At 42.2% G+C, this 16,549-nt stretch overlaps 1 protein-coding gene across 1 annotated transcript in view; it reads right to left on the bottom strand.

Annotated features, from left to right (window-relative positions):
* LOC308084468 (serine/threonine-protein phosphatase 6 regulatory ankyrin repeat subunit A-like) overlaps positions 1 to 15,174 on the bottom strand; it is a gene marked incomplete at its 5' end in the record, with an annotated part of 31,300 nt that extends 16,126 nt beyond the window's left edge. The window contains 7 exons of the mRNA XM_080427133.1: positions 1,379 to 1,453; positions 1,817 to 1,843; positions 3,624 to 3,735; positions 7,829 to 7,969; positions 9,392 to 9,460; positions 11,187 to 11,295; positions 15,147 to 15,174. Coding sequence (XP_080283259.1) covers positions 1,379 to 1,453; positions 1,817 to 1,843; positions 3,624 to 3,735; positions 7,829 to 7,969; positions 9,392 to 9,460; positions 11,187 to 11,295; positions 15,147 to 15,174 — 561 coding nt within the window. The remainder of the gene's footprint in view (positions 1 to 1,378; positions 1,454 to 1,816; positions 1,844 to 3,623; positions 3,736 to 7,828; positions 7,970 to 9,391; positions 9,461 to 11,186; positions 11,296 to 15,146) is intronic.
* Between the last annotated feature and the right edge of the window lie 1,375 nt (positions 15,175 to 16,549).

Raw genomic sequence — 16,549 nt, 5'->3', positions numbered from 1 at the left:
TGTTATAAAAACATCTTGGAAAATTTGAATAAAAAAAAAGTGTCGGCAGTGTAGGAGGGGGCCAACCCCTTTAAGAGCTTTATAATCGAATAGGAGAATCTACCAGTGGTGGATCGTATAACTAAGTGCATTTACCAAGTACTGTACTTTGAACACTTAAGGCTTTTATACTTTGGCGTACCAACGGTGTTGTACAAAATAGGGACACCTGGTAAGTGGTTAAGTAAAACTTAGAGGTATTTCCTTTTTCCATTTAATGTTATTTTGACACTTATTTTGACACTCTCCGGTGACATGCTAGAAGACTTATCTAGGTCCTGTTGTGAAATTGCAGACAGGTGCTCTTTTATATACTAAATATAACTCTACATATAAACTCCCCTCGCTTGGTGCACGAGCAGCGTGTACAGGAAGTGGTGTTATTCACAGCTAAGTGCAGAGAGAGAGTTACAAAGATGGTTCATTTGGAAATGCAGATGGACTCTTCAGATATCTTCCCAAATCTCGCGAGAGTGTGTTGCTGGGATAGAGAAAGGTCGATAACAAAGTTGATTTTCTCCTGATTTGTTTATCTAAAACAAGCCATTTTAGTATGAAAATCTTGCAAATATTGTGTGTCTTGTGACGATCGGGTCCAATATTTAGTTCAGTGACCATGGAGCTACAGAATGGTTCAGAAGCTGTGTTCACGTTCACGCTTCCATTGAAATCAATAGACTCCAACCTGCTTCCTGTCTCCTAAAAAGGCGTCCACCTACGTCACGCAGATACGGGAAGTAAACCGGAGATGGTGAGTCTCGCTATTTCCGTCTTGGCTCACAGCTAAGTGCAGGGGGCTGATACAGGAAGTGGCGTTACTCACAGCTAAGTGCAGGGGGTTGATACAGGAAGTGGTGTTACTCACCATAGATATAGAAACCTAGATACCTCATTGGCCTCTGCAGTTCATTGTAACGACTGGTATCTCAATACAGGGCTCTTCCGCAGGGCTGTTTGACTACTGACCAATCACATCACGTTAACTACTGGCCAATCACAGCGCGTCTAACTGACTAGTTGCTGCGCGGCTGCCTCTTAAGAAAAGACCCGCCCCACCTGCCTCTGATTGGCCTACCGAACGCCCCCTTCTGTGACGCACACGGAAGTTTCCAGCTTGCCCTGCTGAAGCGGAAGGAAGTGGAAGGCTAGCCCAAGCCTTATATGGGCTAGCCCTGCGGAACAAGGAAGCGCGCCCGAGATACGAACGCTTCAGAGCCGAAGGAGGCGTCTACCTTTATATGTCTATGTTACTCACAGCTAAGTGCAGGGGGTTGATACAGGAAGTGGTGTTACTCACAGCTAAGTGCAGGGGGTTGATACAGGAAGTGGTGTTACTCACAGCTAAGTGCAGGGGGCTGATGGGAGCTCTGACATCAGAGTCGTTCAGGAGGTCCGTTCCTGAGGTCTCCATTAGCTGAAGGAAGCAGCATTGCACCACCGTTACTATGACAACCCTGACAGCAAGCACTCAGCATCTCACGTGTACATCGAAGTGTGAATTTTACATATCGTCGCCGTCAGGCAGAAACCTTGTATCTCCATGTTTTATCGTAAATTAAGGCTCTAACTTCATCATACAAGAGTGTCGCACTAAAGTAGTGAAAATAGCAGATCTACAAGCTTCGCGACGCGTTGTGAGCTTGTAGATCTGCTATTTTCCCTATTTTAAAATTCCTTTAAAATAATAATACAAAAAGGAACAGTTTTGGACATACAAGGTTTCCACCCGACAGCAACCATAATAAGTACTAATACAAATGACAGAAATGACACTCACCACATCTAGAGGCGTTTCACTGGCAATCTGTAAAAGCAACATAGAAAGTACAACACATTCAAGCATTGTATCACACAATATGGTATAGAGACTGTCGATTACTTTTTCAATTAATCAAATAATTGAGAAACTTTTTAAAAACATTGTTTTAATAATATTATATATAAACAAATTGATTAACCACTTATTATTAGTTATTTTATCCTTTGATGCACGGTGTCATGCAAAAGTAGCAAAAAAGATCTACAAGCTCAATCAATGCGTGAGTTCGTAAATCGTCTATTTTCACTATTGTTGAAAATGTTACATTTTTCAAACACATTTAGTACTTTTGGCTTATATCAATCATATGCCCAAAATAGGGACTAATTATTAATTGATTATCTTATAAAATTATCGATAATTATTTTAACAATTGAATAAATTGATTAGTTTGATTGAACTGTCGCATCCCTAACATGGCATTGTCTATCTGTAGCAGCACATGAGCTTGTGTCGTGCGGAACATTTCAAAAGCCATCGAAATAGACACGTGAAAATGTCTTGTGTTGTATAGCTTGTTTCCTGGGTAGCATCCATTTAATTTCAGCACCATGCTAATTCAATGACAGCACTCTGGGACCCTTTGAAGCTCAAAGGTGGGGGTCTCATTCAATGACACAGCTGTGATAGGAGGAGGATGCTTCTGTGGTTTCAAACTGGTACTCAGGGTCGATTGCGACAGCACATTTTTATATAGTTAGTCGTAGTCTTTTGAATGAAATTCAATGTCGTTTTTTTAAAACTAATTTAAACTTAACTGCATGCCGAAAATAGCCGAACTACAAGCTCACAACGCGCTTGTAGATCGGCTATTTTCGGAGCGCAACACCCGTGCGCAACCAAGCATAAAATGACTCGTCTTAGTTCTACTGGATCTCTTGTCCACTAGTCCCTCACTAACATTTTCATCTAGTTTTTATTTGTTGACGAAATTAACAATATATTTAGTCATAATTTCAGTCATAATAACTTAGTTTTTATTTACTTTTTGTCAGTGAAAAAAGGCAGTCGACGTACATTTTTCGTCATAGTTTTAGTGAATGAAATTAACACTGGTACTACTCATCCTAAATATCAGGGGCATTCATTCACATCAGGCTCTCTGTATCGGTGAAGACGTCCCGTGTGTTTTCTATTTGATACTTTGTCGTACGATGGTGTCACGCGGCACCAAAATAGCCGATCCACAAGCTCACAACACGTCACACCAGACACGCTGTGAGCTTGTAGGTCTGCTAATTTTGTTGGCCTATAATAATGACATGGCCCAAAATAGGGAAAACCAGGTTGAAAGTGGTTAAACCGGTACTTGACCTAAATAACAAGGACAGTCACATCATTCTCTGTGCTATCGGTGAATGTACTGTGTGTGTGTGTGTGTGTGTGTGTGTGTGTGTGTGTGGGTGGGGGTGTGGGTGTGGGTGTGGGTGTGTGTGTGTGTGTGTGTGTCTTATACGTACAGTTGGTGTCGTGCAATTGAAAATAGCAGATCTACAAGCTCGAGCTTGTAGATCTGCTATTTTTAGGCTTACGGTAAAAAATGCTCATATTTTCTTTTTAAATGCCATTAATAAAAACGCCATCCTAAAATGTCCTCACAAGTATAGTAATACAAATCCTGTGTGTGTGTGTTTCTGTGTGTGTGTGTGTGTGTGTGTGTGTGTGTGTGTGTGTGTGTGTGTGTCTGTGTCTGTGTCTGTGTGTGTGTGGGGGTGTGTCTGTGTGTGTGTGTGTGTGTGTGTGTGTGTGTGTGTGCGGTTCTGACCAGCTCTAGGCAGAGGCGATGTCCGTAGGCAGAGGCGTAGTGCACGGCGTTGTAACCCTGATTGTCCCGAATGCCTGGTTTAGCATCGTTCCGCAGCAAGTATTCCAGGCACCTGCTTACAACACAATTTAGCCATTTAGCTTTATCCAGGGCAACTTACAGTAAAGTAAAGCAAGCTAAGAATGTGTGTATCAATCTAGCATCATAGTTTAAAGTGTTGAAGTTACAAGTCAAGAGACCCCATAGGTCAGTGGTTCTCAACCTTTTCAGGCCGTGACCCCCTCCCCCCCACCCCCCCAAAAAGAAAAAAAAATCATCTTTGAACTGGGGACCCCCCAGATAAATATTGTGACAATAGCAGATCTACAAGTTCACATCTGAGCTTGTAGATCTGCTATTCTCAAATGTTTTGCCTCTCTCTTATATTATTTGACAATTTGGCCAATGTTTGTCCAGTTTTTATTGTATAGTTGGCTGATTACTTTTGATGCTGTAATGGCAATTTTTTTTTAGGTATTTAAAAGGTCTTAAAAAGTCCTTAAATTGTCACTTCACTGTCATCTGGACCCCCCCCCCCCCCCCCCAAAAAAAAAAGAAAAAAAAGAATGGGTCGGAGAACCACTGCCATAGGTGAATGTTTAGGGTGAAACACAACATGGGCGCAATGCTCTGATCAGTGAGTCCCCGGTTTGATGACTGTTATCTCCCTACTTTCTCCCCCGTCACTGTCAATAAAGACTACAAATGGCGCCCAAGAAATATATTTTAAAAAAAAGGTTACAAGCCAAAGAGCCAAGAGGAAGACATGCAGGCCTCTATGTAATCCAAATAACTGAAATCAGTCGTAGCGACTGAGAACTTTAACCCACGTTTTCTTTGTTGTCCCATTTTTTTTCTTTTTTGACTTTTTTTCTTTTCTTCTAGTCGTTATGCCAATTCCTGATTTGCAAAGTATTCTAGTCCCTTGTCACTGCCAACTCCTACAGTTGGTCCTAGGGAGAGCACAGACAAAGGCTACCCGCGATACATGCCACATCGAGTCTGTTCCTTTTCGCCTGACAGTGATGAGTTTCAACACCGAGCGGCCGGGCACCCTGACCAACCTGCAGGATTCTCTAGTCCAGTGGTTCTCAAACTTTTTCATGTCAAGGACCCCCAAAATTTACACTTATTAGCCCGCGGGAAAAGATATGCCAGGGACCCCCCATAAGAGACGATTTTTACGGCTCTAGCAGTGATTTTCTCAACCATTTTAATTTCAAGGACCCCCAGTTTGACATGCATTAGGGCTACGGACCCCCATTTAATGGCATTTATTTCTCTGGGACCCCAATTCATATTGTAAAATCAATGTTAACTCATTCACTGCCAGAATTATTGCTGGCCGCGTTTGCACACTGCCAGAGATTTTTCATTGAAAAAAAAAAAGTACTCAGGAGCCGAGATACAGAATTTTTAAGTTTTAAGTTAACAAGGAAGTGGATGGGAGTCTAGATCTTCGAAAAATCATATCTCCTTGGTCTTAGGGTCAAATTATTATTATTATTATTTTTTTAAATTAAAATTACGTTTTTTACGTCAGTGGCAGTATTGGTTAATTACGTCAATTACGTCAGAGGCAGTGATAGAATGAGTTAATTTAACTCTGAGAGTGTCCAAACGGAACCAAATGGACCCGTTTGGACACTCTCAGAGTTACACACCCATAAGGGTCCATTTGGTTCCTATCCATCATTTAGCTGGGGACCCCCTGGAACCCCCTCAAGTACCCCCGGGGGTCCCCGGACCCCACTTTGAGAACCAATGCTCTAGTCTAGTGCAGCAACAAAGATCATCCTTCCCTGCCCGGCTTCCCGCCCTCAAACACGGCCAATTGTGTTCGTTTGAACGTCCAGCCAAGGCGGAGGCACCCTGGAGGGATTCAAAGGCTTTACTCTCCCCTGTGGTGGGCAGGAACTTTAACCCTGTGCCTCCCAAGCACGCTTATAAATTATTTTTAAAAAGCAACATCTAAGCGCTCAGGTGGCGCAGTTGGCAGTGGTGGAAAAAGTACTCACATTTTTTTACTTAAGTAAAAGTATCAATACTGCAATGTTGAAGTACTCTGTTACAAGTAAAAGTTCGGAATTCAAAATGTACTTTAGTAAAAGTATAAAAGTATTGGTATCAAAATGTACCAAAAGTAGAAATTACTCATTACGCAGAATGTCCCATTTCAGAAGTTTTCAAATGAGTAAAATGTCAAAAAATCGTTTGAAAATAGCCAATCTACAAGGCGTCGAGCTTGTAGATCGGCTATTTTCAAATGGCCGAAATGTATATAGGACTGAAGTGGTTAATGTAAGTTTTCAAATAATTGTAGTGGAGTAAAAGTACAATATTTACCTCCGAGATGTAATGGAGTCGAAGTAAAAAGTACTGAAAACTGGAAATACTCCAGTACAGTAAAAAATCACACCCTGTGTGAAGTGGGCGGTGTCTTGCTAGCTAATCACAATACTGAATGGAGTCAACCAATCATGTACAAAAGATAAATACATTTATTGAAACACTCTTTATGATGGAAGAAACCATAACTTAAAAAAAACAAATTTATGTTTTTTTTAAAGTTATGGTTTCTTATATAGGGCTATGCACATGTGTCATGTGACACTGGCCAATCACAGTCCTGAATAGATTGTGATTGGCCAATCACAGCGCAGGATAATTGTACAAATTTCCAAACCTCACTTATAGGGGCGGTTTCACTGCCCAAGATAATTGTACAAATTTCCAAACCTCACTTATAGGGGCGGTTTCACCGCCCAAAAATACCAATTTTTTTTTACTTAAGTACAGTACTTGAGTAAATGTACTTAGTTACTTTCCACCACTGCGCACTGGTAAAGTAGCTGCCCTAACCACCACAGAGTCTGGGGGTTCGAGGGTGATATTTGTCACCACATGTAATCCTAGACCTACAGGGCTGGGGGGGGGGGGGGGGGGGGGACCTGTTAGCAGGGAGTGTTGGGCGGGAGGAGTAAGACGGAGGGCTCTACAGGTCCTCTCGGTGGGGGCTCCTCACTGGCAGGTGAGCCAGTACGATACCACAGCCGGTGGCGACACACAGAAACGTGTGTGGGGAGGAATGAACAGGCTCTATGACGCACTAAGCAGCCATATTGGAAAGAAATTGGGCCTCTTCTTACTTACCTTCACAGGTTGTTACCAATGATACTAATGAAGGCTCCGTTCCACTCTGGTCAAACAGAGTCAGGGTGCTGATATTGTGTCATGTCGGCTCACTGGAAACACTCTGCTACACCAGTGGGTCTCAAAGTGTGGTCCAGGGACCCTCAATGGTTCCTTAACACATTGACCGCCAGAGGTTAATCTCATAATGTACTCACCAGTGCCAACGTTTTATTGTTGTTTTTTGTTTTTTTCACGTCGCCACAGATCTTGTTAAAATCCTTAAGATTGAGCTGTGCACTGTTTGTAAACATCGCGGAGATCTCACTGCTTCTACCAGTGAAGACCACGTGTCAAACGGAGCCGCCATGTTTGAGTTTTGACCGTTTAAGTTAACATGGGAAATGCGAGGATGAAAAACTACATGTTTACAGGGGCTTTTACAGGGGTTATTGTGTACGACTTAGAATGGAGGCAGACGGGAAACTAAAAACGTGATCGCACTTCCGGTCGAGATCGGGTGGTGTTACACTGAAAATGGTCCCCCTAGAAAATTAAAAAAAAAAAAAAATCGAAAAAAAGGAAAAAGCACCACAGCCCGTAGGCTACGGGATTGGCGCTTAACCGTTGGATTTAACGGCCCGTAGAACTACGGGCCCGGCGGTAAATGTGTTAAGGGGGGTTCCGGATGGCCCCTTACGGGTGTGTAACTCTGAGAGTGTACAAACGGAACCAAATGGACCCGTAAGGGTCCATTTGGTTCCGTTTGTACAACTCTCAGAGTTATGGGCGTCCTTGAAATTAAAAAGGTTTGAGAACCACTGTGCTACATTATATGGAACAGAGCCTTCATTAGAATCATTGGTAACAACCTGTGAAGGAAGTAAAGGAAGAGGCCCAATTTCTTTCCAATATGGCTGCTGTGCATAGAGCCTATCGGCATAAATGACTAAATAGGGGAGAAAAAAAAAAAGCAAACGGGGGGGAAAAAAAGGAAACATCTACGAAGCAGTTTGTGTAGAGGCGTGACTGACTTTCCGTCCGTGTCGGAGGCGGCGGCGTAGTGGAGCGGCGAGCAGCCCCTCTCGTCCAGGTCGTTGACGCTGGCCCCGGAGCCCACCAGGGCAAACAGGCATTGGTAATTACAGTTGGCTGCGGCGTAGTGCAGGGGGGTCCTGAGGGGGAAAACAAACACACCTTCAACCTTGACCGTTCTCATAGAAACCCACCGTTCACACTCCCAAGCCTCTGAAGTCCATGATCGTTTTGAAATTGCGCCACAGTGTTGTCAGTGGTTTTCTCAAAAGTTGTCATATCAAGGACTCCCATATTACCCCCCCCCCCCCCCCCAACCCCCCAAATGAAAAAAGTTATCTAACAAACACGGCCCTCTCACGTATTAGGAGGGCAGGATGAGTCACCAGAACCAAGGACGGGTATTTTTGATGAATCTAACATGTTAACTCACTGAGTTGTCCCAGTGCCAGAGATTTTTTCAAAGTAAAAAAAAAAGTGCTTAACACATTGAATGCCAGTCGCGTAGATCTACGCGAACCTATTTAAAGCCGCAGCGTGCCAGTCGCGTAGATCTACGCGAACCTATTTAAAGCCGCAGCGTGCCAGTCGCGTAGATCTACGCGAACCGCCGATTCCCATTGAAATTGTCCCAGGTGCACTTTCCGATTTTTTTTGATCCATTTCCGTTTCCGGTTTCCGGTCGGAAACGGAATTATTCGGGTTCCGTTTTTTTCGATCGTATCCGCTTCCTGTCTGGGATCCTGTTTAAAACTCGATTTTCTCGGTTGTTGTTTTTCTCCTCGCTGATCACTGTTTAGCGTTGATCGGCTGTATCTTCAAGATGGCGGCTCGCATTTGGAAACTGTTTTCGCTGGCCGTTTCTCACAGATCCGCTGTGTGTTTAGAACCAAATGAACGCGCACTTTTAACTTATTTAGCGAGGTCTGTGGCGACATGAAAAAAACAAAAAAACAACAATAAAACGCTGGCACTGGTGAGTACATTATGAGATTAAACTCTGGCATGGAATGTGTTAAGAAGCAAGATCCAGCCTTTTTCAGTTATAAGTTAAACAAGGAGTGGATGGAGCTGCAAATCTTCAGATAATGATATCTTGGATTCTGATTTTTTTTTTCCAAAACTTTTTTTTTCTCTTTTTTTTCAAAAACACGTCAAACACATCATTGGCACGTTGCGCCATAGCGGTAAGACACGTGAAACACGTCAATGGCACTCAATGAGTTAAAATAGAGTTTGAAGTTACAATGGGTTTGTATAGGAAGGGGGCGTATCTGATAAAATGTATTTCAAATATCTAAATACTGAATCAAGCAACTTAAAAACTGTCTGGGGGGCTCACAAAGGCCTGAGTAGACGATAAAACGACCCAAAATTGTTTTGAAAGTGAAATATCCCTTTAAACGGATTTGGACGCTATATGAGCTAATTTTGCTGGGACCCCCTGGAACCTCCTCAAGGACCACTGGGGGTCCTCGGAGAACGACCGCTGTATGACGACAAATCTATGACAGGATAGGTTAATGGACCACCACACGGATTAGGTCCCAATGCTTACAGACCTGCCAAAGCTGTCCTTTCTGTTGAAGTCTGCCCCCGTGTTTAGGAGAAGATTCAGACACTCCAGGTTCCTGGGAGAGTGACACAAGATCAAATAAAACGTGAAAAATGTTAAGTGTAGAATATGCCACTTCACTTGAATAATTGTTGTACACAGTGTGGGAAAATTATGAAAGACTACAGTAGCCAAATAGTAGCCAAATAATCAATCGGTTTGGTCTTATTTGACTTCTGTTTATACCTTGCAATAGTCATTGTGAAATCCACATTAGAATGTTCACTTCTCACGATTGTACGCAACACTATTTCACACAACATTTGTTGATTAAATTAACTAATCGATTACTCAACAAATTACTATGATGATTAATCGAAGAATTCCTTTAGTCAAGGACAACCCTAATACACAACGAACCACTAGTAAAATACATGTACAAATACATGTCAACTGAACAAACATACAGCATGATTAGGCCCGTCACAAAATCTTTTGAAAATAGCCGATCTACAAGCTCACAATGCGTCGCATATAGCGACGCATTGTGAGCTTGTAGATCGGCTATTTTCAAATGGACGAAATGTATATAGGAGTTTTCAAATAATTGTAGTGGAGTAAAAGTACAATATTTGCCTCGGAGATGTCGTGGAGTAGAAGTAAAAGTACTGAAAACTGGAAATACTCCAGTAAAGTAAAAATACCTCAAAATTGGACATAATTACAATACTTGAGTAAATGTACTTAGTTACTTTAGCAATTATTACATAATTGTCTAATCGTAATTATTTGAGATAGTCGCAATTATTTTTGCATAATAGTCATAATTTCAATGTTGAAAAATTTTCAAACATTAGAAGAAAAAAAAACACAGAAAAAGCAGATCTACAAGCTTACAACGCGTCACAAAGTGACGCGTTGTAAGCTTGTAGATCTGCTATTTCAGCTATTTTCAAATGGCTAACATTTTTTAAATATGTCAATAATTTCTTTGTATATTTAAGTTATTTGTCATATCTGGCCTGTGCAATGTTTTATTACGAAGACTAAAAAGGCAAACAGAAATTTATTTTGTATTCATATCTTCCAATGTTCAATGCCAAATCGCAATTATTTGAGTGGCAATTAATCATCAACTTAAATGTGTAATCGTGACAGCCCCAAGTATGATTAGAGCCCCAAGTATGATTAGTGGGCGTACGAAATGGAAACATTTGCGTTAAGTGGCACGCTGGCCTTCTGAGCAGTGGTGGAAAAAGTACTCAACTTCTTTACTTAAGTAAAAGTACCAATACTGCAATATTAAAATACTCTGTTACAAGTAAAAGTCCAGAATTCAAAATTTACTTGAGTAAAAGTACAAAAGTATTGGCATCAAAATGTACTTAAAGTATCAAAAGTAAAAGTACTAAATATTTGAAAATAGCAGATCTACAAGCTCACAACGCGTCGCATCGCGACGCGTTGTGAGCTTGTAGATCGGCTATTTTCAAATAGCCTATGTATATAAAATAGGGCTGAAGTGGTTAATGTATGTTTTATAATGTAATCATTTATATCTGCAAAGTAACTAGTAAGTTAGTAAGTTTTCAAATAATTGTAGTGGAGTAAAAGTACAATATTTGCCTCTGAGATGTAGTGGAGTAGAAGTAAAAGTACTGAAAATTGGAAATACTCCAGTAAAGTAAAAATACCTCAAAATTGTACTTGAGTAAATCTACTTAGTTACTTTACACCACTGCTTCTGAGCCATGAAAGACGATCCCCACACGTGTAGAGAGAGAGTAGAGTCGCTCACTCACCCTCCAGCTGCGGCCGCGTGTAAACACGTCCTCCCAAAGTCATCTGGGGTGTCGATGTCAAAGCCTGCGTCGAGAGGAGAAGCGACATGAGTGGCGTGTGACCCCCAACCTCGCGTACAGATCACACCGCGCGCTATAGGTTGTAAAGCACTACCATGTTTTGCTGTCTGTGCATGGAACGTGCATTATACGACTTCGCTCGCTGAAAATAGCCAGCCTTTCCACAAGCTCACGACGTGTTTGTGAGCTTGTAGATTGACTGTTTTCGGCGAGCGATACCATCGTATGATTAATGCGGCCCACAGGTTAATATAGGAATACTGATATATTATTGATTTCAGCTGTTACAATTCCAAACATGCAATCATGACCCGCTTTAATTACTTCAGTCTGTATTAGTAGCTTAATGACTAGTATTAAAATTCTATTGTCTTTTTTATGTCCAATGTATTTGTATTTAAGTTCATAAAGTTAACATAAGTATAACTGAATGCATTTGAAATAAAAGTTAGAATGAAAAAATGATACTTTTCAGGATTCCAATAAAAAAATAGCAGACACGTTTTGAGCTTGTAGATCGGCTATTTTTGCTACTTTTGTGTGACATAGAATGGCGAAGTACGGCATTTATTTACTATAAATACGGAGATAAGAGGTGTCTGTCCGACAGTGTATGCAATGTGGCCCTCTGGAGTGAGTGTGTAAATGTATAGTGGCCCTCTCCATCTTCGAAGTTGCCCACCCCTGCTCTAAATGCACACCGTGCCTGCACATAAATGTGGGGCTATGTACGAAGCTGACTTGAGGACCAGCACAACATCCTCACATTGCGGGGTTTTCCTGCGTGAAAAGAGCTCTCAGAGCTTGCTGCGTCGCTTCCCCTTCTGATGAGTCAGTCTGTTGTGGAATTGCTGTTGGTCTGTTGCCGTGGAAACAGCCCCCCCCCCCCCCCCCACCCCCTCAAAAAAAAAAAAACATCTTGAGGAGTCGCGCACAGCCAGTATATCTGCCTGAAGCTCATAAGCTTAACACCTCCCCTGGCCAAGCAGGGGGAGGGGTGGGGGGGGGGATTCCCCTTTGGGTTAGCGGTGGATTTTTGGTTCCCACATGTGGGCTGCCCGGGTTTGAATCCACACGCACAGAAACGTCTCCGTCTATTCGTCCTCTAAAAGGTCTCGGTATCAATTCCCATTGTGTCCTGTCTAAAGTGTCCTTGAGCAAGACGCCACACTCCCCTGTGTGCTGACTTGTAGGTGTGTGTGTGTGTGTGTGTCTGTGTGTGGTGATCAGAAATAGGAAGACATGTAGTGTGAGTCACTCTCCGGAGGGCTGCGTTAAGTTCTGCTCCTTTTTTAGTTTCAGTCAACTGGTGTTTCCCCTAATGAGCCGTTAAACTATTTTAGTTTGTTTTTGAACTCTCTTTATGAACTGATATAAAAACGGCATTCAACAAAAAGAAAAATGATTCACACTGTGGCAGCACGTCGACGCTTTTATTCCGGTTTCTGTTCTGTCCCTTGTGTTATTTATTTAGTATCAAATAAGTTGTCTCATGACATTTTACATGTAGAACAGGTTAAGACCGTACTCTTAAGCTCTGCACCACAAGTGTGGAACGACACCTGACCAAACTGACATTGAAACAACAAAAAATGTGTTTCATAGGATCTTGGCAGAGGGTAACTCACGTGTGATGCTTGGCAGAAGCCTTCCTCAAATGTAATATAAGCTCAGTTTCCACAACGGCGCACAAGTACATTCACTTCATCGTTTACATTTTGTGTCGATGCTGTCTGCGGGTCGCTGTCGGTATAATGCTCCAAACTCAGAACGTTGTGACACAAGTAGTGCCATGTGGTGTTCAATACTTGTCATGCAAAGCATAAATTGACCTTTCCAGACATTTCACCCATGAGCAAGCACTTGGCCACGGCGGCAGTTAGAGAGTCCAGTTGAAGGGCCTTAGCTTTCTGATGTGAACATTGATTTGTGGTTCTCTGCAGCGGAAAGACTACAGCCTCTTGTTGCACGTTTGCTTTTAATTGAGCAGCCCTACTGTTGGCACAAGATGCAAACACTATCTCTCTCTTGCGCGTGCACACTGATTTAACACACACTGTATGTGGAGCTGTTTGCCAATGACGTCACTGCAGTCATGCTCATAAAGTGGTGTGTTCCGCTGGTGTATTTGAGATTAACTTAACTGGACAGCATTGGGAGTACTGGTTCAGGACTGGTTGCGGAGAGATGGTCTCTCTCTTGCTCTGTCTGTCTGTTGTCTCTGTATCCTGCTCTCTAGTTGTGATTCATTTAAACACATCTGTCCCCTCCGTCTCATCCTGTCTTGTGTTTGTCTCTCTGTCCCAGTTCTGTGTGCGCGCACACTGCAGAAATACTGCCCGAATGCTAGTATTTCTAAACGATGCTAAGGTTTATACAAAATCTTTTTTTCAATCCAGCATTGTGTTTTTCCCCCCGCCGTGTCGAAACGGCTTCAATAAAGACTTCCTGTAGATAATAGGTTGACTTCAAAATAAGAGTGCCAACACAGATTTTGAAGTCCACCTACCATAGAAATATGCCTTATAATTAATAATAATTATTTAAGTGATTTTAAATGCTGAACAAATTCCAACCATTGGTTGGAATGGCTGGGGTCAGTGCTACTGACATGAGAGGCCAGACTGGTATATAAAACCTGTTGGTTTATCTGGAATAAGGGAGAGTTTTTGTGTCCAGAGTTGTGTTTGTGACAGACTGTCCCTAAATGTCCCCAGCTGAACCTCTCACTGCATGGACTGCGGTCAGAGATGTCACTGTGAGTGAGCCACTTCTGCCTTCTAACCCAGCTTTTATTGGACGGCAGTGTAGTGGAATCGGTCCATTTTCTGATTTTAGAAAGGAGGAGATGTTGTTCATTACGCCTTGCTACATCACCATACAGGTGCTGTACATTAACCACATGAACCCCAGTGTCCCTATTCTGGTCATGTCGTCATGGGAGAATATTCTGCCAAAATAGGCAAAAATGAGCAGGGAAAAAAAACAGATCTACAAGCTTACAACATGTCACAGTGTGGTGTTGTGAGCTTATAGATCTGCTATTTTGATGTACAGTACAGCAATCAATCACAGAGGGTTTCAGGTTAACTCCTTAAACCCTAAATATTTTTGACAGATCTGCCCGTCAGTCATATTGTTGTATTAGATTCACATATCATACGGCCTATCGGTAGAGTAGACAGCAACGAGGTGGGCCTGCAGAGTGCTTTAAAGGGGTAGAAGGACCGCTAACAAAAATAGAATGGGAGGGTTGACTCTAAAATGTTGGGACAGGAATTAAGGGAACACCAGTGAATTCAGGACACCTAAAAATATGAAGCTAGTTTTGGGTGGTTGCCTGAGGCAAATGTGTTTGTTGTTTAATAATGTGTTTGTTATTTATAATAAGTAGTAGTTTGTAATTTTTTAGGCAAATGTGTGTTGTTTAACAATGTGTTTGTTTATAATAAGTAGTAGTTTTTAAGTCTTCATTTGATAGACCGTAGAGAGACAGGAATTGTGGAGTGGGAGTAAGGGGAATGACATGCAGCAAATGGTAACAGGGAATCGAACTGGGAACTTGGTGATCGGGGCATCTTGTGCCCCCTGTGGTAACAGTGGATCTAGCCATTTGGCTATCGGGTCGGCCCATAACGCTGCCGGAATGTGCTTGTCATTCATACCAAGTTCTGGGAAATGCTCCAATTGACAGAAGCACAGTCCCTATACTCTGCTGGTAAACAACGCAAACGGTTCGAGCAAAGACGTGTGTCAGGCTGTTTCCAGTCAGTGTCCTGAACGCTGCTGGAGGTAAGAAACAAGGCCAAGGAGATGCTGCTGCCAAGGTGACGCTCGGCAGTTAAAAATAGACTCGTCCTCTTCTAGTCCAACCTCGCCGTATTCCCACAGCTCACATACCTGCACACTCAGGCTGCACTGGATACATGCGTACACTTGGAGCACGCTCGGTTTCATCCAGCGAACAACAAAGTATTAACGAGGCAGTGACTTATTAAGACTAATGTGTCGCATGAAGAGGTTGTTTATTTGTGCGTTTTTCTCTGCCAAACATATGGTGATTAACTGATTCACTGCCAATCACGTAGATCTACGCGAACCTATTTAAAGCCGCCACGTGCCAATCGCGTAGATCTACGTGAACTGATTATTTTATTTTATTTTTATTTTTTTATTTGACCCAAAGACCAAGGAGATTTTTTTTTTTAAACTTAAATATTCTGTATCTCGGCTCCTGAGTACTTTTTTTTTTTCAATGAAAAACTCTGGCACTGGCTAAAAAAATATGAAAATACCTCTGTCAGTTAATGGGTTAAAAGTGCTCTGTGAGTGACACGGGCAGCGTGACAAATAAACTATGATAAATGTGACTGTCAAATATTTATATCAGTTGATGACTCATTCATATAGGCTTTTATTCATGCTGAAAGATTGACCTGTTGAAAAAATACATCAAAAACCAAAGAAATCAAAAAAAAAAACCAAAACTTAAGTTTTATCTCTGTGCAGGGGTTGACACTAAGGTCTCAGAGGCACTTGTCTGTCGGGCAAGTACAGGTCAAGTTTTACTTGCCCCAAGGTCATGCCCACTTGCCCGAAAAGTAAATCAAATTAATGTGAAATTCAATTAATAACTGCAGAGTGGTGGTGAGCATTATTTGTTCTTTCATGAATAACCAATAATATTTAACCCATTTTGGGCGGGAACCCCGATTTGTAACTATACCTTTCAGGACGGGAATCCCTTTTGGGGTTCTTGTTGCTTTGTACAGTATATAGCAACATGCATTTGTTGTAATTTTTTAATAAATATTTGAAGTTTTTCAGAAAACTTCAAAGTAACCTGAAAGCAAATTGCACTTGCCCGAACGTTTAATTACTTGCCACGGGCAGTTGGGCAACCGTTAGTGTCAACCCCTGTGTGTTCTGTGTGGATGTACTCATGACGACATTACCATGTGGATTTTCTCTTTCTGGGTGACTTAATCGCATGAAAAGACACACACGGCGTGCGAGGAACTTTTCAGCCCGGTTTTATGCTTTGTCGTATGACTGTGTCGCTCGCCGAAAACAGCTGTGAGCTTCTAGATGAGCCTTTTTTTCGGCATGCAACACCCTCACACGACGGGAGCATGAATGTAGCATCAATCACTAAATGGCGTTTCTTGTCCTCCGCAGATTCCCTGGAGTCGGCCAAGGAAGCCAACGTGAAGCTCAACGCCACACTCAACCAGACCCTGGAGGAGCTCAACTCCTGCTGAGCTGCTTGCTCCTGCCACCACCTCCTACCCCGGCACCTCCTG

The sequence above is a fragment of the Gymnoscopelus braueri genome, assembly GCF_963280865.1.
Source record: "Gymnoscopelus braueri genome assembly, chromosome: 4".
Lineage (NCBI taxonomy): Eukaryota > Metazoa > Chordata > Actinopteri > Myctophiformes > Myctophidae > Gymnoscopelus > Gymnoscopelus braueri.
This window is presented reverse-complemented; position numbering and strand designations above follow the sequence as displayed.